Genomic DNA, 26,608 nt, shown 5'->3' with positions numbered 1-26,608 from the left:
ATGTTTTTGCTGCTGTCAGAGAGCTGTGACTGGCATTATATGCTGTACAAGCCCATTGTTCTGAGCCTTTGTTTGCAGTGCTTTCCTTAATGCTTGGCTTCTGCAAGAGGCTGATGTTCCACCTGTGTGTGTTCAGAGAAAGACTTCACTGTGCTTTCTGATGGGGAGAGCCCCAGGAAGAAGTACAGAGTGGTACAGATCCTGCTGAGCTTGTGTTCAGCAGAAAGTGTGTAAATTGGCAATGCTGCCTGTGAAATCATCATTTGAATTTCTCTATCTTTGGAACCTGTCAAGAATTTTTAGAAACTGCTTCCTACAGCTGGGCACCCAAATAAGTCCCCAGATTTTCCCTTCCAGTGTAGTTCTGGGGACTCGTGGATGTTAAAGGAACAATGCCACATTCTAAAATAAAGGAATGAAATATGGTCTCCCCCACTGGGTTGTGGGTTTTTATTTTTGGGTGTTTTTTTAATATGTACCAGTAAGGATTCTGCTCTATGGAATGTCTCATTGTTGGTTTGCTAGCATTGAGCTAGCTGTATGCAAGCAATCTGTTTTGAGCAGAGGAATATTTCCAGGTGAAGTGCTTCTTGGTGTGCTCTCTTACAGTGTTCTAATTTGCATTTTAGAGACAGGGCCGTATGTTGCCCTTTTTTCACCTTTCTCTTCCAGTCACTGGGAGACTTCATTCCTCAATTTGAGTATGCTGTCCTACCAGGATGGTTTCTCTCTGCCTGAAGGGACCCAGAACCCTGGCATTTTGCTGTTGTCTCTGGAGGTGACATTACCAGGGATCAGCACAACTCCTGCAGCTGCCCCATGTTCTGTTCATCAGAGCTCCCAGCGTCAGTGATTTGAGGCACACAGATGTATTGCAGTGCATTACTGTGTAGCATGGGAGACACATGTAGGTCAGGAGGAACCTTGCCTTGCAAAAGATGCAGAGTCAAGGAACTGGGTGATCTGCCAGCTGCTGCTGCCCGTGGGAGAGTGATGCTCTCCAGTGTCTGCTCTTACTCATTGGGCTTCTATAGCAAGCATAAATGGCTTTCCTGAAAGACCAAATTCACTTCCTGGGCTTCAGACACAATATGGGTTTTTATTTTCTTTTTAATGTTTAACTAGTGAATGTTTCAGCTGATTGCTTGACGGCTTATTTTTGTTCTGCCTCTAACCTTTACTAAACAATGCCAATGATTTCTTCAAATCAGTATCTTATTTAACCCTCTCTCCCTGCTGTCAGCCCATGCATGTTTTAGCAGTGATTCTAATGACACATGAAGAGGCACCAGGTAGACTCAGCTACACTGAGCCATGGGCACTTCCTGAACTTGCTTGGTGAATCTGAGAGCATTACAGAGATTATCTTTGGGTTTGTGGGGTTTTTGGTCCCTTTTTTTTTTTGTTTTTTTTTCTGCAAGCTTGTAATGGTTTCTTCTAAGACTTTTCCATCTGGTTAGCACATAATGCATTCAGCCATTAAAGCACATACTTTTTGTTTGGTTTTAAGTGGTGGGGTTTTTTTTATTGACATCAGAGGCAATTGGATGGCAGAGCTTAAAATGGTTCTGAAGTATGTAGGTCTGAAGAAAATGGAAGCAATTTTATTTCCAAGGAACAGTTTCTAGCTTTAGTATTTTTTAATATAAAGCAGAGAGAAGAAAAGGAAAGGCAGTACAGATGCATTTGTATTTTCTTACTCTGTCCTTCGGATGAGGGGTAACTGAGAGGAGACCTTTCCCCGAATCCAGAGCTACAAAACCTGAGTATTTGACTGAAAATGTCATATTTCTGTTTTCAGGGAATAGAACAGTTGAAAAAGGAAGAGAGAAGATGGGCTAAAAAAACAAAATGGATGAACATGAAAGCAGTATTTGGCCATCCGTTCTCTATAGCATGGCTTAGCCCATTCGCAACACCAGACCAAGGAAAAGCAGACCCATACCAATATGTGGTCTGAGGAATTCCTGACCAGCATTTCCACTAAAATAGAAACATATTACAGCACTACTGTTACAAATTTTCCATGAATGTTTAAAACAAAAAGCAAAATGGACTTTTTTATGTCTATTAAATGGCTGATAATTGCAGAGGAAAAAAAAACCCTGTGTTCCACCATTTTAGATAATTCTATATCTCTGGCTGAAACTGCTGCTTTTTTTTTTCCCTTTTTCTTTTTTTTTTCCTTTTTTATCACATTAACTTTACTGGCATTTGTTTCTCTTTGCTTTCTGTATGGCATAACTAATGTGAAGGGAATCCTCTCTTCTCTGTTATGACCCACCTCTTCTGAGTAAATTCTCATGCTGTCTCCTGACTGTGATGAGCTCTGTGGATGACCTGTGAGTGCCAACAGCCCTACACAGACACCTTTGGACTTCCTGAAGGAGCACATTGCTCTTTCATAAGTGAACTTGAACAGGGGAGCAGCACCTTCATGTACCAAAAGGTGCAAGACCAGAAGGCAGCACAGCAAGTGAGCCAATTGACCTGGTGATCACAAACAGTTAAAGTACTTCAAAGTTGCCAAACCAATTCTCACTCCACCCTCCTTTTTCCTTCCAGCCACAGAACTGATTCCATCTTTCTGGCATTATTTTATCTGTTCCCTCCCTTGTGTGCAGGAAATTGTTGCCCCTGTAGGATAACTGTGGCAGATTTAGAAGACTCTTTGGATTATTACATGCCTTACACTTCCAGGAAAGAAAGAAAGCTAATTTTCAAGTGTTTAGAATAGCAGAATCATGTTTTTTGATGTGTGTTTGTCTTGGTAAATGACTTGTTAGAGCAATGCCTGCGAAACAGTGTTAAAGTGAAAAACTGACATGAATGCCCAGATTACTATAAAGACTAATATTGATGGGATGTGTAAATGTTCCAGGGTGGTTGATTCTATATTGTTAGCTTTGCCCTGGTTTAGAGCTTTGTAAATCTTTTCTCCTGTTTATGCATACATGTGTATGTGTGTAAGCACACGCACATATATGTGTAAGGGTTTGAAATTGGGAAATATTTATGGTAAGGAGCATGCATGATGTTATGAACTGTGTGGTGATGAAAAGTGGGAGGGACAGAATGCATTCCAAAAACAGGTAGAGCTAAACCATTAATAATACCAACTGTTAATGTTAATTACAACATCTTGTGTTCAGGCAGGAATTTTATTTATATTTTTGATTCACAGCTCCCATGGGCTCATTAAATGAATTGCAAACAGAGGAAATACACAAATCAGCTGCATCTGTGACTTCCAAGGAATCTTTTCTTTCCTTGGCTTAAAATATTTTTTTGGAAACTGACCTGCTTAGACTGCTTCAAAGCCACGGGGGAAGGGAGGGAAATCAGGGAAGGAGAAATTTAATGGATGTCTCATTTTGGAAGTAATGTGAATGCTGCATCTTTTCAATCTGTTAATGCTTCCATATGGAAAACAAATGCAATAAAACTTTTCCAAAAACTTGTTTGCTGTTCTTTCTTTCTTTCTTTGTTCCAAATCTTGGGAAAAATCTGTAATGGTTTTCTGAACTTTCACTTCTGTATGCAAGCAGGCAGAAGCATGTAAAAGTTAATTAACTTGTGTGTTCAACTTCTAAGTTGAAAAGTGAGTTAATTGATAATATGCTGATCTGTTAATCAGTGGTTTATTTCAGCAGCTGGGAGAAGCTGTAACTCTGGTTTGAGTGTGTGATGGTGTTTCTCAGAGAATGCTCCCTTAATGGTTAAGCTGGATCTTGGGCCGTGGTCAGTCCAGCCAGTGAGACATGTGCAGGTGATAATTTGAACTGGCAGAGAATCTGGCCCTAAAGCTGCCTTGATGCAAAATCAGAATATATTGAAGGGAGAGGCTTTAGTCACCTAGGCAATTAACTAATGAATGCATCTCTCTGTAGTTCACTGCTTCAAAAATTGTTTTGATCACAAATTTTACATTCCAGTTTGGGCTTATTTTAATTACCCTTATTGGCTATGTGTTCTGGAGGAAGATTAATTATATTGTTCTGGCCTTTTGACCATTGTGGAAAAATGTGCAACTACTGTGTTTTTCTTGTTTCAAACCAGATGCAGATTGTTAAACAGCATTATATAGTACTGAGATCAAACCGTGTGTTTTGTCTTTTAAATGAGGCACCATCACAGAAATGCCACTGGTACCTGTCCTGTGTGTGGTGGTAACCTGGGCCTTCGGGTTTTCTTATGCTGTGCGACTTTGTTTGATGCAATTTGAATGGTACTAAGTCAGTATTAGTATGAGAAAGGCAGACTTAGTGGTTTGCTGATGGAAAGTATTTTCTTGGTCAGGACTACCTGATTTCAGGTGCTGGTTCTGTTTCAGTGTGGCCAAGAGAAATTGAAGGACAAACTCAATCAGAGCACTTCTGTTTTAAAAAACTAAGTGGTGCTCCGTGCAGAAATGTGTGAAGGAGCTGCTGTAAAAGAATTTCTGCCTTAATCATGATTTTCTAATGGCAATGCTTCCTGTGTCTTCTCCTTAACCATGAATTTGTCTCAATGCTTGTCTTTTTGGTTTGCTCTTTCCTTTCACATCTTAAAAGTGCATTGAAAGACGTTAATGCATTTCTTCTAACATTCAAGAGCTGTCCTACAGATCGCTTCTGGGTCAGACCATGCAGCCCACCATCCTCCTCTGGCACTGGGCAGGAGGAGATACCAAGGGCAGTAATTGAAGAAATGGGTATTATTCTACAGCATCACAGTGGTCACAGGTCAACTTGTCTAACTGTCCCCATGTTTGCAATGTCGTGCCTTTTACTTAAAGAGGAATGTCCAGTATCTTATATTTCTCACTGTATGTCTTTTCAGTATTGGTTCAAAATTATGTAATTTGAAACAGGGAAAGATGATGCTTTCTAAGCATTTTTTTTAAGTGGAATAGCTGCATGATGGGAAAGAGAAAGAGGTGTTGGTTTAATTCAATACACAAAATTCTCACTTTGTAAAATAATGGTGAGAGATTAATGTAAATATATTTCTTTTTAAAAAGCTTAATTAAATAGTACTTAAATGTCTTCAACATCTGTGCATTCCTTCCCTCTCCCTTAGATTCTTTTTAAGGCACAACCTCATGCCCTACTGACCATGTGGCCAGCAGCCAAACTTAGATCAAGATACAATTATAAAACTTCTGTTTATTTTGAATACATGCTGTGAAGGGATTAGTGAGGTCAGGCTGGGAGAGAGAAAGTATGCCCCTGGCTGTTCTGATGAACTACTCCCTAATTGGCATTAGCATAACCTCAGCCTGACCTTGCCTTGGTTAGCAGATGCTGATAGGAGCAGGTGAGCAGTGTTTTTTGGGGGAAGGGAATGAGGGGTTGCTGCACAGAAATGTTCCAAATTTGTATTCCCAGTCTAGATGGCAGCAGGGATTGAAGTGGATTACACAAATGACTGCGGGCAGGGTAGAAGCTTGTGCTCTCAGGGAAGGGTTTAAATGCCTGATGTCTGTCTCTCCTCCTGCTCTGTGCTGCTTGTTTTCCTTCTTTCCAGATGCTCACGCAGTAAGTGCTCCAGCCGTGCTCCAGCCAGTTTGTTACTAACACACAAGGAAACCTCTGCAGTTGGCTAAGGAACAGCGCGCAGCCAAAGGTGCTCTCCTGCTTTAGGCTGCCAGAGCTTCTGCCCCCTGGCTGCACAGCCACTGGGTGCTGGAAATGCAGTATCCTGGAGGAAAAGCTCATGGTAGTGCTAGAACACTTTGCCAAGGGCCTGCTGTGCACAAACTCTGCTCCTCTCCATCTTGCCCAGCAGGGAGGTAAGGTCAGGTCCTGGCTGTGGCACACAAATTGTGCCATCCCAAGGCACCAGAGGCTGCAGGGGATTCTCCCTGGAGCACTTGAAATGGTACATTTGCAAGCTTGGGAGCAGGGTGAGGTGCCACAGGCCTGTGTTTAGCATTCTAAATCCTTCAGGGCCTGATTTTTTCCCAAATTACAGCCCTGAGGAATTCCGATTTGGTATTGCGTTGTTCCTTTCTGCACGTTGACTGCTGAGTTTCTCTTAAGTCAGCACCAGAAATGGGGCATGAATGAAGGAATGAAGTTCATAAAAGCTTTGCACGCAGCGCTTTGGTTTATGGTGTGCTTTCTCCTGGGTCTGCTCTGCTGACTCAGCGTTACTGCAAACTGAGCTGCTGCTGTTGTCTTATTTGTGAGGCTGACAACTAGTGCAGCTGTGGTGCTGCTGAGCTGCTGTGTGTATTCCTTTCCCCTCGCTGCAAAGCTCTGAATGTTTTGTGTGTTGTCAAGAAAAATCTGTAGAATTAGAATGTGAGAAGTGTACTGTTCTTCTAGCTCTTCTAAAACTGTTCTTTCTTACAGTTTTAACCCAATTTGCACTTTTTTTTTTTCCTTCCCTTGAGTTTCTCAAAACTTGGATCCCAGTATTCTTGCTTCTCTAAGAACAGACTTTTTGTGTGGTCACTTGTATATCATCACAAGTGGATCGTACACAGCTGCAGATCTGACTCCTCTCTTACATGATACAGAAGATGGGCATAAAAAATCGTGCCCTATTTCACACAGTGGTAGCCTTAAAAAAATCATTAAGAAAATAAATCTTAGTTCCCTATTTCTATGTGGAGAAGACTATCAGGAAAAAAATATCCCTGCCCAAATTTGATGGATCTGTTTATTAAGTGCAATCAAAATGTTTGCTTTACTAAAAGTGACATTCTTGGAGGGAGGATGAATCAGAATATTGACTGACCAAGGCTCCAGTCCCATTTTGAAGCTTCCACAATAACCTGTACAGATTTTCTCAACTCCCAGCAGGTTATCTGGCTTGCATTGTGATTTGTCTTTGACAATTTGGTAAATGGAAGTTGTGTTCTTAAATATTTGCTCTTAACTGGCACAGAGTGAACTTCTAGTGACTAGCCTAGGTGTGGCAGTGGTAAATTCCTGATTGCTGGGAAAAGGTGCAGTATTTTGGCTGTGTCTGAACTATTGCAAAACAATGCCCAAACAAGGTGAAACTCTTAAGTTGTAACTGTATTTTGTCACTCCTTGGAAGGATTTGAAAAGCTGTGTGAAAGAGGTCCATGTTTCCCAAAAAGACTGGCTTTTCAGAAGCCATCCCTGTACTCTAAAAATCAACTGATTCCAAAATACATCAGCAAGACTCAGACTGTCCATGAATTAGATCTGGTGTGAGGGTTTTGCTGTTAAATGTGGAGATGAAACTCTCAGTAATGCAGAGTGTCTGTCTTCATACAGACACAGTTCCCCATTAGTTCACTCAAACTGGAATAGCATCAACCTAGCTATAGGTAGGCAGTTCTGCATGTGCTACAGTGCTTGGTGCTCCAACACCTGCTGTAGGCGTGAGATGACCATAAACTCTTCTCTTCTTGCAGGGTATTGAGCGACTCAAAAACCAAAAGCCAACGTGGGAGAAGATCAGCGGCTGGGAAGGAATGAAGCTGGCATTTGGAGGTGCCTTCTCCCTGGGTTGGTTCAACCCTTTCTCAAACCTGAACTGCGAGAGCCCAGCGCCTGCTGAAGCAGCTCCTGCGTCTGAAATAATGACCCAAGAAGAAATTGAGCAGTTTCTGGCTCGAGATGTTGCCATCCAAATGTTGCGTGAATAAGCAAAGCGTTCTTCTCCTCCAGGAGAAGCTTTCAGGTGTTTTTTTTTTTTTTAATAATTACTTGTGCTGGAGATTTAAGGGTTGTTTGTTAACATACTTTCTGGTGCATTAAACAATTCAGGAGTATTGGTCTGGAACAGACGCTACAGCACTAGCAGAAGCAATGCAAATCTCCAGAGAGAGCTTCATAAGTGATGGGGTTCATAAGCTCCTTTCAGACCTGTGTCAGCTGCTTTATTGGTCTTTTCTTACATGGCATTTAAGGGCAGTTTATAATTGTCAGATAGATTGGTTCCAGTTCCCAGAAATGTGCCATCCTAGGGAGTCTGGCTAATCTTTTGTTCTTACAGCCCTTTGGAAGACTAAATGTGTGATGGCAAGATTAGCCAGCTCTGAAGGTTTTCTGGAAAATGCATCCTCTTTAACCCATCCCATCCCATGCGTGCTGCTTGTGGGTTATGAACATTGCTAATGCACTGGTCTTAGCAGAGGTGGGATGCAGGGCTATGGATGAGCTCACCCTGGGTGTGATTTCTTTGGGCTCTGAAATATCTCCAGGAGTTAATTTTTACCTTCTGTGCTTGTGAGAGTGCCCAGGGCTGGTGGTGCTTGTCAGAGGTGGTGGTGGGCTTGTGATGGTGCTGGCGGGAGCATTGACCCAGGGCCAGTGCAGCCAAGAAGGAGCAAGTGTTGGCTGGGATGCTGAGCTGCTGGTGCTGGTGGGGGGAAGCTTTTCCCCAGGGCTGTGATTCATGTAAGATGTGTGGAGTGGGAGCTGCCTGGCTGAGCTCTGCAGCCCAGGGAGCAGGGAAGCTGTCTAGGCCAGGTCCCAGGGCTATTTTTGTATTTTTGCAGTGAAAGAGAGGGTGATGTGAGCACCCTGTGATGGAGGTACTACCTCTCTGTTTGACTTGTCTAATTTAGATGTTTCTCTTTCCTTGGTAGCTAGAGTTGGTGGAGAATTAGTAGAGCCTCCTAATCTAACTGTGTCTAACATTGTACGTGCCATTACTCCAGGTTTCCTTTCACTGATTTTGCAGCCAGTCCCTGGGGAATGCTGGTGACCCTGTAGAAGGAACACCTGTCACTCAAAGAGGGCACCACTGCAGGAGGCAGTAGTTGCAGCAAAGTCCTGCAGAGGTGTTGCCAGCTGCTGCATTCAGATGCACTGAAAACACTTGGCATCCTCCAGATGTCAGGCTAGTTTTAATTTAGACTGTTCTTCATTTGTGTTTTTGTTCCTCTTCTGTCATATCCCTTAGATTAATTGTCATTAGATTTGCAGGAGTCTAGAAATATGCTACTGGTTTCCCTCCACAGAACATTCTTGCTTTTATCTCCCCCTCCCCTTAACCTGAACCAAAGAGAACTGCTTCCTCTCAAAAGGAAGAGAAAGGAGTTTTTGGGATGAAAGCATGGTATTGTGAAAGACCTATATGAAGTTTTTATTATTTATAGGAGTAATATCAAATGGAATTTGTGCAAGATTTTTTTAATGTTTATTTTTAACCCCTCGGAAAGCATCTTTGTGTGCATTGATTGTGTGACATTCAGGGCTGCTGTGGAGGGATGAGATTCTCTCCTGGCCTTGTCCTCTGCCACAGCAATCCTTTTATCTGGCAAAGCAGTGGGAACAAATAGAGTGCCTTGGCTGTTAAGAGTACAGCTTCACCAAAATCCAGGAGGTATTTCTGAATAGTTGTCCCATTCTCTGTTCCCTCTGGATGTCTCTTCGTCAGTGAAAAGCAGATCTACAGAACATCATTAGGAATTGCATATTTATAACCTTTGGGTTAAAGGGAAACACCACCCATTTGAGGGGAAATGAGATCTCCTCTCATGTCATTTAGTCATGAGGTCTTGAGTGTCTTTGCCCTGTGCAGCAGGGTGCTGAGGGAAGAAGCTTCTCCTCTGCACTAGCCTATGTTCCTCCCTGTCAGCATCCCACAGGAGAGGGATGTCAGGGATATACACAGGTCTGTAAGGGATTTCCTTAGGCAGGAATGGCCATGTTGAAAGAGGAAGAGTGCCCTTTTTAGCTCATGTTTTCTAATTTTGCCCTGCTGCTCCACTTCTGCATCCAGGTAACACCCCTGCCTCTGGTGGTGTGTCTGCAGTGGGAATGGTGCTACAGGGAGGAACTAGTCCATGGCTGAAAATCAGCTTGAGGCAGGCATATGGGGATGTCAGCTTGGGAGAGAACCCGTGTGCTGCGTTCCAGGGATGCTTCTCAGGACAGGGACCCTACTCTGGGACATGGCTTTGGGTAGGCATGGATGGAGGCAGCCAAATTTCTCCTCCACCTTCAAACCTGGTTCTCTTCATCATGAGAACATTTGTCATTTGTTCTGTTTCCCACCTCTCCTGTTGTTCCTCAGGTGCTGGCATTTTTCGGTTTGTTTTTTTTTTTTTTTAATAGGGGAAACAGAAAAGCAGTGTGAAGAGGAGGGTAAGAGCCAGAGCAGTCATCTCCTCTCCTCCAGTTACAGTCTGAATGAGACAGGGATGTGTCCCTGGGCCTTACACAGAGCATGGACAGCCAGCTCTAGCTGTGGTGCCCTCAACACATGGCAGGGTGACTTCCTCTGCCTAGGAAATCAGTTCTGGTGTTTCTTGGCTGTCAGTCTCCCTTGGCCTCTCCCAAAGTCCCAGTACCCCCTGGTGTATCTCCTTCTTGTCTCAATGTAGTATGACAGCTGTCAGAAATCACAAGTCTTCACAAGTTGGAAAAATCTTTTATCCACAGCTTTTGTATAAACCTTCTTCTTTAAGGATTGAGTGGTAACTTGAGACCAAACATGATTTACATGGAATTGAAGCTAAGCTCACTGTTTACCTTCCCTTCCCTCTGTACACTTCTTGCCCTTTGTTAGGGGATGCCTTCATGTTCAGACCATGCTGCTGTGGTCCTGGCTGGCTCGCCAGGTCCCAGGAAAGACATCCTGGAGAGCCTGTTTTTAGTGCCCTGAATTTATGGGGCTAGGGAGAATGCTCCCCCTGCACTGCTCAGTGGGACATGGTCTGCTGAAGATCCCATCACTGCTCTGACATGAGGTGTTAATATGTGATGGACAGAGCTGTGGCATATGTGGAAAATGTTCTCGTACTTCTCACCTGGTGTCTTCCACAGCAGGTTTTCTATGCAAATAGGGAATTTACATCTTGTGAAAAAATGCATTTTTTGCTGTTTGTAACTCCTTTTGTGCCTTTGGTTGCTGCTGTACTTTTTAAAGAACTAATACTTCATCTGCCAAGCACCACCTGCTCTTCCCTGCTCTGCGGACGTGATGTGCATGGACCATGCACCTGTTCTGCCTCTGGAGAGGAGCTGCCACTCCCTGCTGTGCCACCACAGGAGGTGGCCTTTTGGGGACCCTGTGCTGCTGTGGAGTGACACAACACTGGGCAGAGGGGCAGCAGGGGTCTGGGCAGCCTTGACCCCCTTCTGTGGCCTGGCAGCCACGTGTGTGCTTGTCTGGGAGTTCCCCAAATCTTTGAAATGCAGAAGAGTGGTTAAAACCTTTTGGCCTTTTAATGTCCTTTTTTTCCCTCTTCCCTTTTTATGGGCTGGCACATAACCAGATGTAGTCACTATTTCTTTTTTCCGCTCCACTGCCTTAATGCTTGAGCATTTGCCTTTTAAATAAACAGATAAATTACTCCCTGTACTACTGTGTGACCTGATTTCCTCTTTACTTGTGGAAATGCTGTCAAACCCACTGCCACTCTGCTGCTGGCCATGCTGGGACAGGAAAATCCCTTGCTAAAGGTGGGCTCAGGAGTTGCTGGGGTGTGCAGTGCAGAGGTGGGCTCCAGCTGTGCACAGCTGTTGTCTTTTCCAGTGTGATTATGGCTGGAAGAGCTCCAGGTGTACACTGCCATCGAGGTTCTTCCTGTAGTCCAGCAGCATTCAGGGTGGAAGGGGAAGAATAGAGGTTGTACATTTCTAGGGAAGTACTAGTAATGAATGCTGCTGGAGATGGCAAAAAATGCCTCTTCCAAAAATGCCTGAAAACCCCCAAAAGAAGTGGGATAGGAAGATGTACGAAAAATGGTGTTTGGGGAGAATGTGCTGGGTTTGCTCTTTCTGAACTCTAAAGTCAAGGAAAGGCATCTGCTGGTACATTCCCCAGATGGTCAGCTGGGAGGAGAGGGAATTACCTAGGAGGGATTTGCTTGAAATGTTCCTTGAGCTGCACAGCAGCCCTTTGTGCAGTGAAGTCCCTGTGTGTCCCTCTATGTAGGACCACAGCACTGCTGCCCCTCCCAGGCTCACACCCATCTCTGGCTGAAGCTGGTACCAACACAAGCTCCAATCCCTGGTCTGAGATGAGAACATCCCCTTGTGGGTCCAGAGCCGTCCCAATGTGACAATATCACCAAAGCAAATCACACAGTCAATTTTCACCATCTTTATTGAATCACAATTAACTACAATCAATGCAACTGTGCCTTTAAGGCAGTTTAATTCCCTTAGCTTTATGGCATTTTTGCTCTTTACTTTAGAAGCACTGTGCAGCAATCAAGAAGGCAAGAAGTGCCCAGTGATGAGATACATTTAGCAAGGCCAACATTTGCACGCTGCCAAGGCACTGATCCTACTCAGTGATGAAGATGCCCTTCTCTGCAGAGATCCCTTTGATCTGGTTGGAGATCAGCTTGGCTACGATTTTCTTCTCTCCTAGTCTTGTCGGAGTGCATACTATTTCAGACTTCATGATCCTGCCAGGCATTATATCCCTGAGGACAAAGGAAAAACCAAAATAGTCCCATCATTAATTTGGGTTATTTGCCACTTTTGAATAATTTCTCTTAAAGAAATAGTCACTGCATATGTTTAGGGTGGGTATTCCCCTTCCCCCATGACCAGTTTGCAGCAAATGGGACCTGGCATGGTGGTACTGCCTGGTGGTCCCAGTGATCCTGGGGACCTTCCCCAGAGTTCCCTGTACTGCTGAAACACCAAATTCAGCTCTGAATGAAGCAGCTGTGCTCACACTTATGGGCAGCACAGCAGGAGCATGGGGGGAGTCCCTGTCATGCCCATCTGCCCTGAGCCTGTCAGCTGCTGTGTGGGTCTTTCTGGTCAAATGTGGTGCAGTTTCAAACACAGCTGGCAAAGGCCTCTCTTCCTGCAAATCCTCTAACCACTTCTTCAAGGATATTTAAAAAAAAGAAAAAGCAGAGCAGAGTTCTGCCATGGTCATTTCATTGGCTCATCTCCTTACCCCAGCTCAAATGTTGTCATTTTAAATATGCCCAAGCCCTCCACCAGCAGCTTGCAGTTTTCCAGGGTCACATTCAGCTTGTTCTTGAAGATGAATGCACAGTTGAAGTCATTGTACAGACTGGCTGTTTCTGGCATCTAGCAGAGGAGGAAAGAGAGAAACAAACCCAAAATTGGGGATTAGGGGGGTAATAAAGATGTCAGAGCTGCTGCAGGTTTGCTCACCACCAGCATGATAGGGGACAACCCCTTCATATCCTTTCCACCCACCCAAAGCACTGTGTTTTCCCAGATGGTTTCTCAGCACATTTTTGCTTCAGGAGGAAGAGCTGTGGGCTTGGAGATGGGCTCTGTACAAACTGCCCTCTCCCATCCCCTTCCCTCCAGCAGCCCCTGCCTTCCCCTTTTAGATGGGGCAGTAATAAAACTTTGATTTCATGGCCGCTTTCAACCTTCAAATGAATGTTGAATAGCCAAATAAGACGCCAAGAACTGAGCATCCTAGGAGGCAGCTGTTTGGGAGATCCCCCTGGGAATGCTAGCACCACCTGGTGCTGCAGTGAGCGGAGCTTTAACCCTTGTCCTCCCAGAGCCCAGCTGGCGGCTGCCTCACCTGGACAGTGATGGGGGGATACTGGAATCTCATTGAGGTCTCCTTGGTGAGTTTGTCATTGGTTTCCTTGACCTCAGCAATGGCGGTGACAAGGATGAGGACTTCATCTTCCACAGAGGACAGTGTCTTCATGTATGCATCAGGTGCTATTTTCAGGGGGATCTGCATCTCTGCAGGAAAGAAAACACAGCTTGGTGTTTCACCACATGCCCAGGAACTGGGTGGCAAAGTCGGCAGGATGTGGCATGAGCCGTATTTGCTGAGACCATCCTGCTTTCCCTTCAGTCCCTGCGGGGGGAAGCCCTGGCTGAGCGGGTGGTACCTGGCACATGCAGCCCATGGAAAGGAGCTACCTTTGTGTCCTGCCCTGCTGCATTTTGACAACAACAGTATATGAGTGAAAACACTCAGTGCTCATCAACAGCAAAGATTTTTTAAATTTTTTTTTCTTTATTTTTTTCTTTTTTTTTGAGAGTGATTCATGCTAGGAATCAGCAAGGGTTGTTAATTATTTATTATTTGTTAATCTCTTGTTTAGCAAATTTCAGTTACATGGCTTGGGATCAAAAATACAAGCTAGGTTACTCAAAGATGTGCAGAGCACTGCAGCAAACAGCTCCAGGGATCAGCCAGGCAGGCAGTCATGAAGTGGGAATTTGCTTGGGCAAAGAATTCAGAAAATAACACTCACTGGCATCACCACCACCCAAATTAGAGTGGCAAACAGAAGGACAAAAAAAGGCTGAAATTTCCAGCCATCTAAATCCTGTGAGGGATATGATCCACATGGATGCACACAAAGCCTGTGGTGACATCTTTGATGTTCAGACAGTGAGGACAGGAGGGAGATGCTTCAGCACACCTTGCTCATGCCATGAAAACCTCTGCCCACAGTGATGTATTCCTAATCACCTCCTTGAAGCTGCAGCAGGGCCTTCATGTTTTGGTCTCTGCTACAGAGGGATCCCAGTCTGTAACTGAGACTTCAAATGCAGTGAAGAGGGAGGTAGGCAGGTTCTAGGCAGGCAATTTCTGCTCTTCACAGAGTACAGGGCCTACACAGGTCTATAGTGGAGCCAGTACAAACCCCAGACTGCCACAGTAAATTAGACTACAGAACACAGCAAGCTTTCTGTGCTTACCAGATGGGCCTTCAAGAGTGATGGTCTCTTTGATAGTTCCAAGATTGGCCTGAACATTTCCAGTATAGTACTGCAGCTGGCAGGAGCCAATAAGGTCAACGGTCCAGTTCCCAGGAGCAGAGATCTTCACTGTGATGGCCATTTCCAGGGGATTGCCAGGATGCAAAGGTTCTGTATTGGCTATCTCCAGGTGGAGTCCAGTCTTGGTGACTGGCTCCTTGGGGACCAAAGGCTCGGTGTTGGCACCTATTGTCTGCACAGTAGAAGCATAGCCTGAACGAGGCATCAACCCCGAAGGGCGTAGGAAGCTGTAAGCTCTTTGCATGGACATCCTTTCCTCTTTGGAGCCTGGATGAAGAGAAATATGGGTGACAGCTGTATCTCAGTCTCCTCACCCAGAGCTATCTTCCCCTTATTTATGCTTTTGCTGATAAGCAGAGAGGATGTCAGAGCACCTCCAGCCTCTGCTTAGGACAACTTCTTGGTTTTTGCTACCACCAAATCTAGCTGTAGCATTCTGGCCTGGAAGAATTTCCTGGAAGAGACAATTTAGAGGATGGATACTCTTAAATATTTCAGCCTGATATTTTTGCCCTCCTCACTGAGAAGGTTTTAACAATCTAGGACAACATGGCTGGATCTTGAGAACTGTGGGAAGGAAATGTGGGATTTTTGTTTTCCAAAATGGTTTGGGGGAATGGAAAGGCAAAATGAAGAAATGAAAAAATAAAGCCAAGGTCAGTGTGACACTAGGTCCATCACTCAGCCCATTTCTTTCACTGTCTGGAGGCTTGCTCGTGTCCCTGAGGAGCAGCCTATAGGTGTCACTGCGGGCATGAGGATGCCCAGGAGCAGCGCTGCCTCCCGAGGGTCTCCAGGCCTTAGGCCGAGTTTGCTACTACAGCTACTCCTGCAGTTTTCTCCTGGAAAAAACACGTGCTGTGGGGTGACCTGCAAGGTGGGGGTCTCCTCTTTGGCACTGGGTCAGAGGATGGGGGCAGTTACCTTCGGGGTACTTGTACTCCTTGGTGATGTCTACCCGCCTGTTCTGCCCCACGGCTTTTGTGCTGATGTTCTTGCCGATGGCTTGGGTCTCTGTGCCGACCTTGAAGTATTTATCCTTGCCGTTCACCTTCTTGACCACCCAGTAGACCCTGTCAGCGTTCACCTCCGCATACACGAACTTGGCGTCGTAGGGCAGGTACACATCTCCTTCCCGCACAGCCTTCACCGGGCAGGGCCCACACTGGAAACGACCTGGAAAGGGCATTCAATACCAGCTGGCTTTCCAAACACCTGCTGTGGCTCCAGTTTTTGCTCCACACTCAGACAACATTCAAGCAGGAATCTGTGGCCATGGCAGTTGATGCTTAGCAGTAAACAGCCCTCCAACTCAGTAATGAACTCCAAACCCTCTCATTTATCCCACAGCTGCTTGGGAATTTTTTATAGATGACCAAGGTCTGGTAGGAGCTTTTGCACGTTTCCCCTTACTTAGATAATTTTAAGGTTAGAAAGCCACAGCTGGGTTTGATAAAAGGAATGGAACATAACAGTCCCTTGTCCAAACACAGGCAGTGTGCTTTAAAGACATAAATAAAATGATGTAAAAGTAGGCCCACAGGATGCTAAATATAGCTGGAACCAGTGCATAAACAGATAATGAGGAATATAGTGGCTTTTGTGTCAATGTTATGTGACAAGAAACAACTGCACGTGCCCTAAGAGAAGTTCCAGGCAAGGTCATCTGTAAGGCCGGGGTACTTGGTGAGTACAACCACCAGGGACCCCTTCAGACGACCCCCCAGAACCATAAAAGGCCTTTCAGTAAGAGGCAGATGCAAGCAAATTAGTTCTAGAAGAAGCGATGTTTATGTATTAGCCATAAAGTACACTCTAATGAATATGTATGATCATGATGGAATAAATACCTTGTTGTAAAATTTCATGATACACCCAATCAGAGGGAATACCCTCTGGGTGTTCAGCATGCTGCAATAAGGAATGTCTGCTTTCTAATGCTTCAAAATTGTGTTAGAAAGTTTCTTCCTTAGCCAATTTCAGTATCAGGTTATTAAGTCGGCTGCATCCAGACATCTCTGTTTGATCTCTAGGCAATATTCCACTTTCTGCATTTCCCTGAGGATTATTCTTTTGGTTTTGTTCCACCTTCAAATTCCCTGAACCTGTGCAGGGAGTTTTGGTGGTCACTCCTGTCATCTACCAATGAGCAGGCTCATGACCCCAATGACTTAGATGTCCTCTAACCTCTGAAACAAAATTCACATTCCCACACAGTTGGGTTTGTGCCTGCCAAGAAATGCTGTTCCTTCCATCCTGGGCTGAGGGGGCAGGAGTGAGACCTGCTGTTTTACAGTGTCACTGCGCTGGTGCATGAAGTTGTGTGTGAGGAGTACCTGGTTTGCTGACTGGGAAGCATGTTTTACACACAAAATGTCCCTGCCTCCCTCAGGAGTTGCAGAAGAGCCTTTCTAGGCAAATCCTACCTTGACTTTGCTCCTGAGGGGTTGAATCAATTGCCTGCCAGCCACTAAACCCATTTGGTATGTCTGTTCTCTTCATCCAGGCATCATTCCACACGTGGAAGTTCCTGTGTGCGTTTGGGTTGGAAAGAAAAGGTGTGAGTTGTTACAGCCTGAAGAGTCATGGTCTCCTCCCTTAATCCTTTAGTAAGGACAAATTTAATGGGTACTTGTAGGTAACCCTGTGAAACCCCTGGCTTTCTCTCTCTCTCTCCTGGGCAACAAATCCCAAGCAGTAGGGAAATTCTCAAAGGAATTGCTGGGGCTGGGAAATGGGGCACTGCAAGGCAGCACAGGGCCTTTCGGGCATTGTTAGCCCCACTTGGCAGTACCAGACAGAGTCGAAGGACAACGAGTTCAGCTTTTCTCCTTTGTCGTTCAGGTAAACATCAACCCTCAGGTTCTCCTCCGTGTCGTGGGCCGCGTCAAAGGTGCTCACACAGCGGCAGGGCACCCCCAGGCAACGCATGACTGCAGCACAGACAGACAAACACAGGGTCACAAAATCCCTCAGCCTGGCGGGCATCCTCTCCCCTGACCCCTCTGCCCACCCAGGCTCCTCTAGAGCAGGTGCTCAGGACTGTGTCCAGATGGCTTTTGAACATCTCCAAGGATGTAGATTCCATAACCTCTCTGTGCCAGTGCTTGGTCATTCTCACAGTGAAAAAAGCTGTTTTCTCAGGTTCAGACAGCAGAACCTCCCATGTTTCAGGCTGTGCCTATCACCTCTGCTCTTGTTGTTGGGTGCCAATGAGAAGAGCCTGTCTGCACCCCACTCCTTCCTGTCAGGTATTTACACACAAGGATCAGACCCCCAAAGCCTTCTCTTCTGGCTGAGCAGTGCTGGATCCCTCAGCCTCTCCTTACAGACAGACCCTGGCCCCTCTGTTGCTCAGAGGCACAGTAATTTGGCTTACGAGCACAGTAATTGGGGTGTCAGAGAAGGGAGGCAGGTCACTGTTCACTGCTCACCTGTGTTGAGGACTCCTGCGAAGACCCAGCACTGTCCATAACGCACCGGCTTCTTGGTTTTGTAGTACTTCTGCAAAATCATCACACTCCCAATCCAATCCATAGGGGATGTTCCACTGACGTAGTTCCCTGACCAGTTCCCCAGCAGGACTCCGCTGTCATCATTGGCATTAACCTGTGGCCACACACACACAGAGAAAAATTAAGGGATGAAGCTGAATGAGGCTTAAACCCCAGGGTCTGTGCCTGCCCTGTGGCTTCCCTGGTACTCCACAGCCATGTGGAACCCATCAAGGCTGCTGGTCCTGGCTGGGGGCTCCCCTGGTTAGAAATTCCACCTGCATATCTAGAGACAGGTGTAAATTCTGCTCAGGGCAGTAAAAATTAACTCTGCATCCTGTGTCTTAAGCCACAGGCCTCCAAAAGGGTCCCAGCACAGAGAGTAGCTACCCACCCAAAACACAACCCTCTTCTTGGCCCCACCAACACAGCTGATGAGGCAGGACAACCACTGGGGCAGCTGCAAACTTTGGAGATGGGAACGTGCTATATTTTGGGTTGCCTCTTCCCTCCACCCCAAAATGCCTCTGTCTTTTTGCTTGCAGTTTCCCAAAAGAATCCCATTCAGATGCCTCCTGAAATGGTGTTCATGGTCCCAGGGAAAGAAGAGCAAGTAAGGACGAGGGAAGATATGAAGAGGCAAAGCACTTCACTGAGAGAGGCTTACCAAAGCAGACATGGCTCTGGACACATGTGCAGGATCCCTTCTCTGAGCCAGGCTGAGCTTGCTTTTGTCCAGCAGATACATGCAGGCATCCAAGATAAATTCCTCAAACTGTTTTGGGGAGAAAACAGAGATATTTTTATATGCTGCTCTAAAACAGAATTTGCTTGTTATATTGAATTTCCAAGGCTGTGGGTCTTTCCAAAGCTGTTCTCTCCAAACAAGGGCTAAAATGAAACCCAGCCTTGTAAGACAAAAGGCTGTCTCGAGTGTCATACAAAAACAGTTGGAACCTGATCCAGCAATCTTTACTCCTGTGCACAAAAGTCACCAACGTCATCTCCCTGCAACTCTGCAAATTACTCACAAGAGTAATGAAAATTTAAGATCTCTACTGATATTTAGTCTATTGACATAGGCACAAAATGAACCTTGGAAAAAAGAAAGGTACGTAAATGCTAATTATTACAACAAAGATTCCTAATTAGCAATTGCTGATAAAGCTCCCTGAGGTCCAGTTCAGAAAGATGTCAAACATATGATCCAATGAAGCTTGTCAGAATATCAATATCAATTCTCATTGCTTAACAGCAGGATAAATATTAGGATAGGAACAGCCCTACAGATTATGCCCTTTGGCCCCTTTAGTGTAAAGGCATCAGTGTGAGTACCTTTAGGCTATGTATGTCCTGCAGACACATACTCTGCAGATAGCCTGCAAAAATTGTAGACTTATAAAACAAAACAAAACAAAACAGAAAAACCCCAGATTTTAATGGTTTTTGCTGGGGATTTCTGTCTGGATAGGGTGGGATATACCATGCTTGGTGCCTGTGTGCTTTGTACAGGGTGAAAATAAATCTGCTCTGGCATCTACCTCTTATCTCTAGCCCAAACCAATTTGACATTCCACTCCTCTGGAGTTATCTCAGAGGCAGCGCGCAGGAACACCTTTCCTGAGAGAGTGGCTGATTGTGTCCTGCCCACAGCTGTCAGTGAAGGCATCACTTGAAAGGTGATAACCTCTGCCAGTAATTTTACCCTCTTTATTCCCAACTACGATACAACAGGTAAATCAGACTTTTTTTTCCCCATCAGCCCTCTCCATGTCTCATTAGCTGATGAACAGCACCTACAGTTGCATGAGAGCAGGAATTCCCTTATGGGAATTTTTTCAATCAGAAATATCCTGTCCCCAGTTTCCACATCCTTTACCAGGGGGTCACATCATCTGACTATAAATGTGCCGCTAAATCCCATTCTCCAGCTGTGGGTGGGGAACACACGTAGGCACACAGGTTACTCTAAGCAGGTGAGCCCTCCCAGTGAAGCTGGCAGGGTCATTCCAGCACTTTGAGCTACTCATGGGCTCCATGCTGAAGGGATGAAGAAGGGTAATAGGGCTGACAAGACAGCTGTGTTTTACCTGCCCAAAATTCCAGGGCCTGTCGTAGATGCTGTATGCAGACCCAACATAGATGGTGCCAGTGTCGTTGAGCACATATTCCTCCTTCTCTGCATCATTGGCCATGTAGACAACATCATCTGCAGAAAAAAATCCCTCAGATGTCAAGTGGTTTGCACACCCTGTATGAAATCTTCCATGAAAAGCTAAACTGGGGTAACCAAGGATCTGCAACATTCACACAAACAGATGACCATGCAGCATTCCCATTTTTTTGCTCCTATCATGAAAGAATTTCTAATAAGACTAATCTTTAATTTCCCTTTGTAGGTCCATTGCTATGTGACCACTCTTCTATTATTGCCAAAATCTTATTTCTGAACACTGTGGAGTACTAGGTATACAACAGAGAGAACTGGGGAACTGATGCCCACCAACCACACAATTTTTTATTCTGGTTATATTCTCTGGATCTTAAGCCAACCCAGTTCTCTCAGTTAATCTTTGGCTGGCTCAGGGAAACAGAGAGGGATGATACAGAGGTGCAAACAGATGTGACAGATAGATGTCCCTCTATGTCCTGGCACTGGAGAATATCCAGTGAGGATCTGGCTTGTTGCTATTGCCCAGCTTCCCACTGTCTCCACGAGGATGCTGCTTACAGTGTTTTATGGGGAAAAAGCAATGTATGTAAGAAAGGAGAATAGGGAAAATATGAGGCAAAAATCCATCTGGGACAATCCCTGGTAGGAGTAATTATCACTCCAGTTGCAGGACCACTCACCTTCACACCAAGGATTGAACAAAAGGTAGATGACACCATTTTCAGGCTTGTAAATGTTACTGCCAGTCTTCACATGCAGGTTGTATTTTCCCACAGGGGCATTGGGCGAGCTGGTGACAGACAGCAGGCACTGAGGAGACAACAAGGAGAGACAGCATGAGGGACACCCCACCATGGCCACATGCATGGCACAAACATGGTGCCACAGAACTGGCACGAGTGGCAAAGCTGGGGGCCATGCAGATCCCTGTGGGGAAAGAGGGGAAGGCAATGGGATAAGGCAAAGCCTGCCTGTGCATGGGGGGAGCAATGAAATAAGCAGGACAAGGCTGCTGCCCATCTAAAATCAGAGAACCAAGGGAAGCAGGACAGGGACATGAGGATGCTTTGCTCTGTAGCTTCTAATGGCCTTGGTACTGGGCATTGGGCCCCTTGCCCACAAGCTTTACCTCTTTGCCTTTCCTCTCAACCATGGAGATTTTCCACCCATTGAAATCCTCCCGCTCCGGTTTCAGCGACAGCAGGCTCCCATTGTTTTTCATTGGATTTTCACCTGGAAACATACCCAAGACAATATGTGTGAGGGTTGCACAGGTCTGCAATGCCTGTGCAGTGCCAAGAAGAGGCAGCTGGATGCTCCTGGGGCTCTCTGGCTTTGCCTGGTGGGCGCAGAGGGACCCCTGCTTACCGATGCCAAAGCGCAGAGTCAGCTTGTCGGCAGCCCTGAGCTCCCTGCTGAGGCTGACCTGCACCTGGAAGGGCTGCCCGCGCCTCACCACCAGGCTCTGGATGTTGTACCCATCCGTGTGGTGCTGCCGCGTGTTCTGGCTCTTCAGAAAGTCAACCCCAGTGACTTTCAGACTGCTCTCTGGAAAAACATCAGGAGACAAGGAGAAAGGAGAAAGGAGAAAGAAGAGATGGTGATTTTCTCAGTAAAGACAGTTTTCTTCTTCTTAATGCGGCCCTGTGAGTCATCAAAATATCTAGAGTAACAAGAGATCTAGCAAAATACAATATAAAATAAAATTTTAAAAGACACAATATTGAAAATGACTGCCTCCTCTCCTGCAGCTCTGGATGGGATCAGGGCCAGGAAAAGCCTCAGCATCTCTGTGCCCAGTGGTTTGTGGTTCAGGGCTGTGGCATAGGAGTGGAACTTCGAGAGGCACAACCCAGTGATACACCTGAGCAAAAAGAAAGCCCTCAGCTTTGAATGATGATGGAGATTTGGGGGTCACTGCATCAGGCTTTGGCAGCCTGCCCAGTTGTGACAAGAAAAGCCAGAGCATGCTGGAATGTGGCTGAGCTGTATTTCTTCGGGAGCGTTTATGTCTTGTACCTGCTCATTAAATATCCTCAAAGGATGAATTCTGTGTGAACAGCAGGGAGTAACAATACCTCATAAGCACTCTTCTCATGAGTGATTCAGATGAAGATGTGGGAGAGGCAAATACGGGTTACGGTAACCTTTGATATTAGCAAGTCAAAAGCATAATGGTTGAAGAGATTAATTCACCAAATGTCTTGACAGATTTGCATGGTACCTGGCAACCATGTTATTATCAACAAGAACCATCCCTAACACAGAAGAGGCTGGAATCTGCTGGTAGCTGGTGTGGCATGGGAGATGCCACATGCAGGGCTAGTGTCAGGGCAGGCTGAAATCAGCAGCACGCTTCCTACTGCAACCTGTGCTGCGCAGCGACTGCAGCCCTGAGTAAACAGAACTGACCACCTCTGGATCCCCACCCTATCTCTGTGTATTTCTTCTTCGTAAATATATAAACCATATTTATCTTCATTACATACCAGATATAACTGGCACAACAAATAGACTTAAAATTGACCAGCATCTTTTGTTAACCAGCTTAATATTTGAGTGCTTTTTTGTTTGCTTGCTGCATGCCAGTAGCCAGCCTTGAGCTGACATTTTGCACAATGGGGTGTGTGTGCATTTATATCAAAAAATTTCAGCTGGAGCTAGCTGCTTAACCCTCTTGAGGACAAAGAGGAAGTGCATCTTCCTCAGCATTAAGAAATCTCCAAACACTAAAGTTGCTCAACCTTGTTCTTTATGGAAAACCCTGGCGCTGGGCTGAGGAGATCCCAAAAATTCTTGGCCCTGGGAGAGGGATGCAAAGGGATATGAGAGTTGAACACATAGGATAGCTGTGGGAAAGGGCCCAAGGAAATCCATTCATCCAGCATTTCTTAACTTAGGGACTGCATATCCATCCCATTTCTGGACATCACCAGTGCTGTTGAGGATGCAGGGAAGATTCACTGACAACAGCTGCCCTAGAACATGGCCTGACTGTGCCGAGCACTGTGCCAAAGATCTGTCTCCACTCAGCACTGCCCGTCAGTTGTGCTGCATTTATTCCTGTGCAAACACACCTGCGATACCCTGTGACCTGCCTGGCACGGCGTCCTGTGCCAAGGAATGCCTCAGAGTGAGCCAGTGGCGCACCCATCACCACATCCCAGGGGGCTTGGCCGCAGCTTGCCTTCCCTGGGCAGCCCTCACCTGCTGCTTTTGCCTTCCTGCCCTGCTTCCTGCCCATGGAGCTGGGCCCCCACACACCCTGAGTCTGGCTGCCTGCAGGCACCTTGGTGTGCCAACACGGAAATTCACGATTTACAGAAGAGCTGAGTATACCTAGAACACGGAGGACAGAGGCTCAGGCTGTGAGAGGCAGTTCTGTTTGTGCTCATTCCTGGGCCGGGCCAGAAGCAAGCCCAAACCTCAAATCCTGTCAGATTTCTTTTCTTTTTTAATAGAAAAAAAAAATCAAGGCAGTATTTTGTCACCTAGTTCCATGATTTATCCTTTATAGAACTCCTTTCTACACTAACCCACAAGCCCCATTGCATCACTGCCTGCCTGGAGAGATGTTCAGAGCTTCAAGAGAACAGTGATCAAAGATGGACATATGAGACCTTATCACTGGTAAGTATGTGGGGCCTTCTTTCCCTTATGATGAGGAGGTGATGGGGTTTATAACCCTATCAATATGGAGCAGGGTATTTATAGTATGTCTGGCTTCAGTGGGAACAAGGGCTGCTCAGAAGGACAGAAGAGAATGGGAATGAGAACTGTAGTTTTTCAAGACAGAGCATAATTTGTATACCTGCACTTCCTCCTGATTTTTGCCCAGCCTCCAGGCAAACACTCAGGCACATCCCAGAGATGTGAGATCACATCCCAAAGATGCTGCAGTCCAGGACTTGGAAAATTTCAACTCATCCGCACTCAAGAGTACAGAGGTTTAAAACTGAAGGACTCAGAGCGGTGTTAAAACACCCCTCCCCTCCTGAAAGCCATAGAGACCTGCTCCCAGCTCTGCTGTGGGCACCACCCAGCCCACATGTGCATCTGCTCAGCTACATCCCAAACCCCAGGGGTTCTGGGCATTCTGAGGCTGGGCTGGGCTGGCCAGTGGTGCTGGTTCAGCAGCTGCTGCAGGAGTGACCCAGGCACCTTTCTCGGTAGGTGCAGGATCTCCTGACAACAGGGTAGGCAGGACAGCCATGGGACAGAGCTCAAGCCCAAAGAAATCCTCCTTTCGGTTATTTTGAAACTTCAGATGCTATCAGCCATCACTAAGGAGCAATAATCTACATGATAAAGTAGCCTGAAAGAAAGAAATTATTTTAACATTGATGTGGAACAAGTTTAAAAGAGCTGCATTTCTTTCCCATTGTCACTGAGAGAACCAGATGTCTACAGGTTGAAGAACAATGATGAAAAATGAGCTGTGTCTTGCAGTTAGTTTACCAATCTGTCAAAAACAGAATTTGCACAGCCAGAGCAAACTAATCCCCTGTGAGCATCAAAACTTCTTTCCTCAAGGTGTCACCCATGGCAATCAGAGAGCTGAGAACCTCTGGAGCTGCAATCCTCCCTGCAGGAGACTTGCCAAACTTCACACCTAACATATGTCAAGCATTAAAAACTCACCAGTGTTGCTGAACATGGTTCTTGTCAGAGTTTCTACCCGAGATGCTTGCAGTGCCAGCAGCTTCCAAACTCCTGAGCAGTCTCTGCCACTTGCTTCTGAGTGTGGAGAAAGAAGACAGACTGCCCTTTTTATCTGTGTCTTGCTCTGAGGTGTCAGCAGGTCCACTGCCAAGGGGTGGTGTTTCGAGAAAGGAAGTTCCTGTGGAAAAAAAAAAACTACAACTCCCTCTGCACATAGTCAGACCCTGAAAAACAGCGAAACTTAAATCCCGACTCACATGGAAGGTGAATTTGCATAATCAGATGACAAGTGGACAGACCCTTCACTGACAAACAGTAAAATCATGGGCTAGGTGAGTAACAAGAATTCACCTATGCCCTAATATCCAGGTCACCAGGACTGCAACTCCAGGGCTAACTTTACAAGGAAGCACACAAACATTTAATCCTTAGGAGAACAGAATTCCCCATTAGGACCAGTCTAACATGCTTATAAGTTAATGAGGTTTCTGTCATCACATTTGGGACAGAAATACTTGGAGCCATGGGCTAAAATCCAGCATTTACACATGTGGGTTGAAAAGCTGAAGGATCCTAGCACTGGCCCCCTCCTCACAGGATGAGGTAGACTTCAAGGGACACAGCCCAGTGGGAGCACTGAGTGGGAAAGAGGAGAATCAGACTATGTCCAGGAGGAGAAAGAAATGTGATGGAACAGGAGCTGTTTTCTGGCTGCTCTCTGCTTGCAGCTCTGCCAAAGGTCTCTGCCAGGACATGGTTGAACCCCACATGCCTCACTGCCACCCTGGTCCTCAGGGCAACCAGAGATGGAGAGATGAGCCTACAGCACAGAGAGGAGAGCTGGTGGTATACAGGCCACCAGTGACACGGGCACAGTGTCCAGAAAGAGATACAAATGTCCCCAGGCACCCAGAAACTTAGAGATGGCTCAGATGTGGGAGCAGCCTCAGCGTCCTGATGCCTCCCTCAATGGGAGCAGCCCAAGGTTCAGTAAGGTAGAATTCTGTTTTCAAGGCTGCCCCGTCTAAATGTGGGTTCTTCCTAAAGAAGATCTCCCTGTGGAAGCCTTCAAAGGCACCGACTTTTCTTCACTGGTTTGGGTAAGCAGGTATTTCCTTTTGGGAGGACAGTTTCCCTTGGTGCAAATGTGGAGCTGAGTTAGCAGATACCACCCTCCGAGCATGTCACTGCTTGCTGGCAGGTGTGTGTTGGGTGTCCTTGCTTGAGAGCATGACTAGGGCACCACAGGGCACCGAGGGTTCAGCACACATCCCTAATCTCACTGGACATCTGAAGATGAACAAGAACATTGGAACCACCAATGTTCTCAGCAGACGGAGCATCACTCAGCATTCAGCCCCAGACAATGCGCTGGCAATTGCGTATTTCACTATTGACAAAAACGCTGCAGCCCTGATTTACCTTTCCGTGCCCCTTTTATTCTGCATTTCCTTCCTCCTAGGGGGTGAAAGACATTTTTGTTTAGGAGCAGTATGGGATGAAGTGAAGTACACACGGAATGTCAGTACAACAACATAACCAGTAATGCGTGTAATCTGAACATTTATGATGTATCTTACTGGTTTTCACTTAACTGCAGCAAGAGT

The 26,608-nt window shown here is 45.9% G+C and overlaps 2 protein-coding genes across 4 annotated transcripts in view; one reads left to right on the top strand and one right to left on the bottom strand.

Moving 5' to 3' along the window:
- ZDHHC3 (zinc finger DHHC-type palmitoyltransferase 3) overlaps nucleotides 1–7,641 on the top strand; it is a 30,313-nt gene extending 22,672 nt beyond the window's left edge. For 2 of the 3 annotated variants that reach the window (XM_036406844.2, XM_036406845.2), the window contains exon 7: nucleotides 7,376–7,641. In XM_036406844.2, coding sequence (XP_036262737.1) covers nucleotides 7,376–7,609 — 234 coding nt within the window. In that variant the 3' untranslated portion in view covers nucleotides 7,610–7,641. Of the gene's footprint in view, nucleotides 1–1,801; nucleotides 5,028–7,375 lie in introns of those variants that run through there. The other variant, XM_036406846.2, reaches the window with a different exon arrangement.
- A 4,365-nt stretch (nucleotides 7,642–12,006) lies between these two features.
- TGM4 (transglutaminase 4) lies at nucleotides 12,007–25,155 on the bottom strand. Its single transcript, XM_036406631.1, has 14 exons — nucleotides 24,981–25,155; nucleotides 21,708–21,887; nucleotides 21,469–21,572; nucleotides 21,020–21,149; nucleotides 20,257–20,375; nucleotides 18,834–18,941; nucleotides 18,107–18,281; nucleotides 17,467–17,605; nucleotides 17,099–17,202; nucleotides 15,597–15,848; nucleotides 14,592–14,939; nucleotides 13,450–13,619; nucleotides 12,838–12,974; nucleotides 12,007–12,349 (listed from the first exon to the last, which is right to left on the bottom strand). Exons 1-14 carry the CDS (start codon nucleotides 24,994–24,996, stop codon nucleotides 12,208–12,210), a joined length of 2,124 nt encoding a protein of 707 aa, XP_036262524.1. The 5' UTR covers nucleotides 24,997–25,155; the 3' UTR covers nucleotides 12,007–12,207.
- Nucleotides 25,156–26,608: the final 1,453 nt, after the last annotated feature.

This window comes from Molothrus ater, chromosome 1 (assembly GCF_012460135.2).
Source record: "Molothrus ater isolate BHLD 08-10-18 breed brown headed cowbird chromosome 1, BPBGC_Mater_1.1, whole genome shotgun sequence".
NCBI lineage: Eukaryota > Metazoa > Chordata > Aves > Passeriformes > Icteridae > Molothrus > Molothrus ater.
Note: the sequence above shows the minus strand (reverse complement) of the source record. Positions and strands in the feature narration are given on the sequence as shown.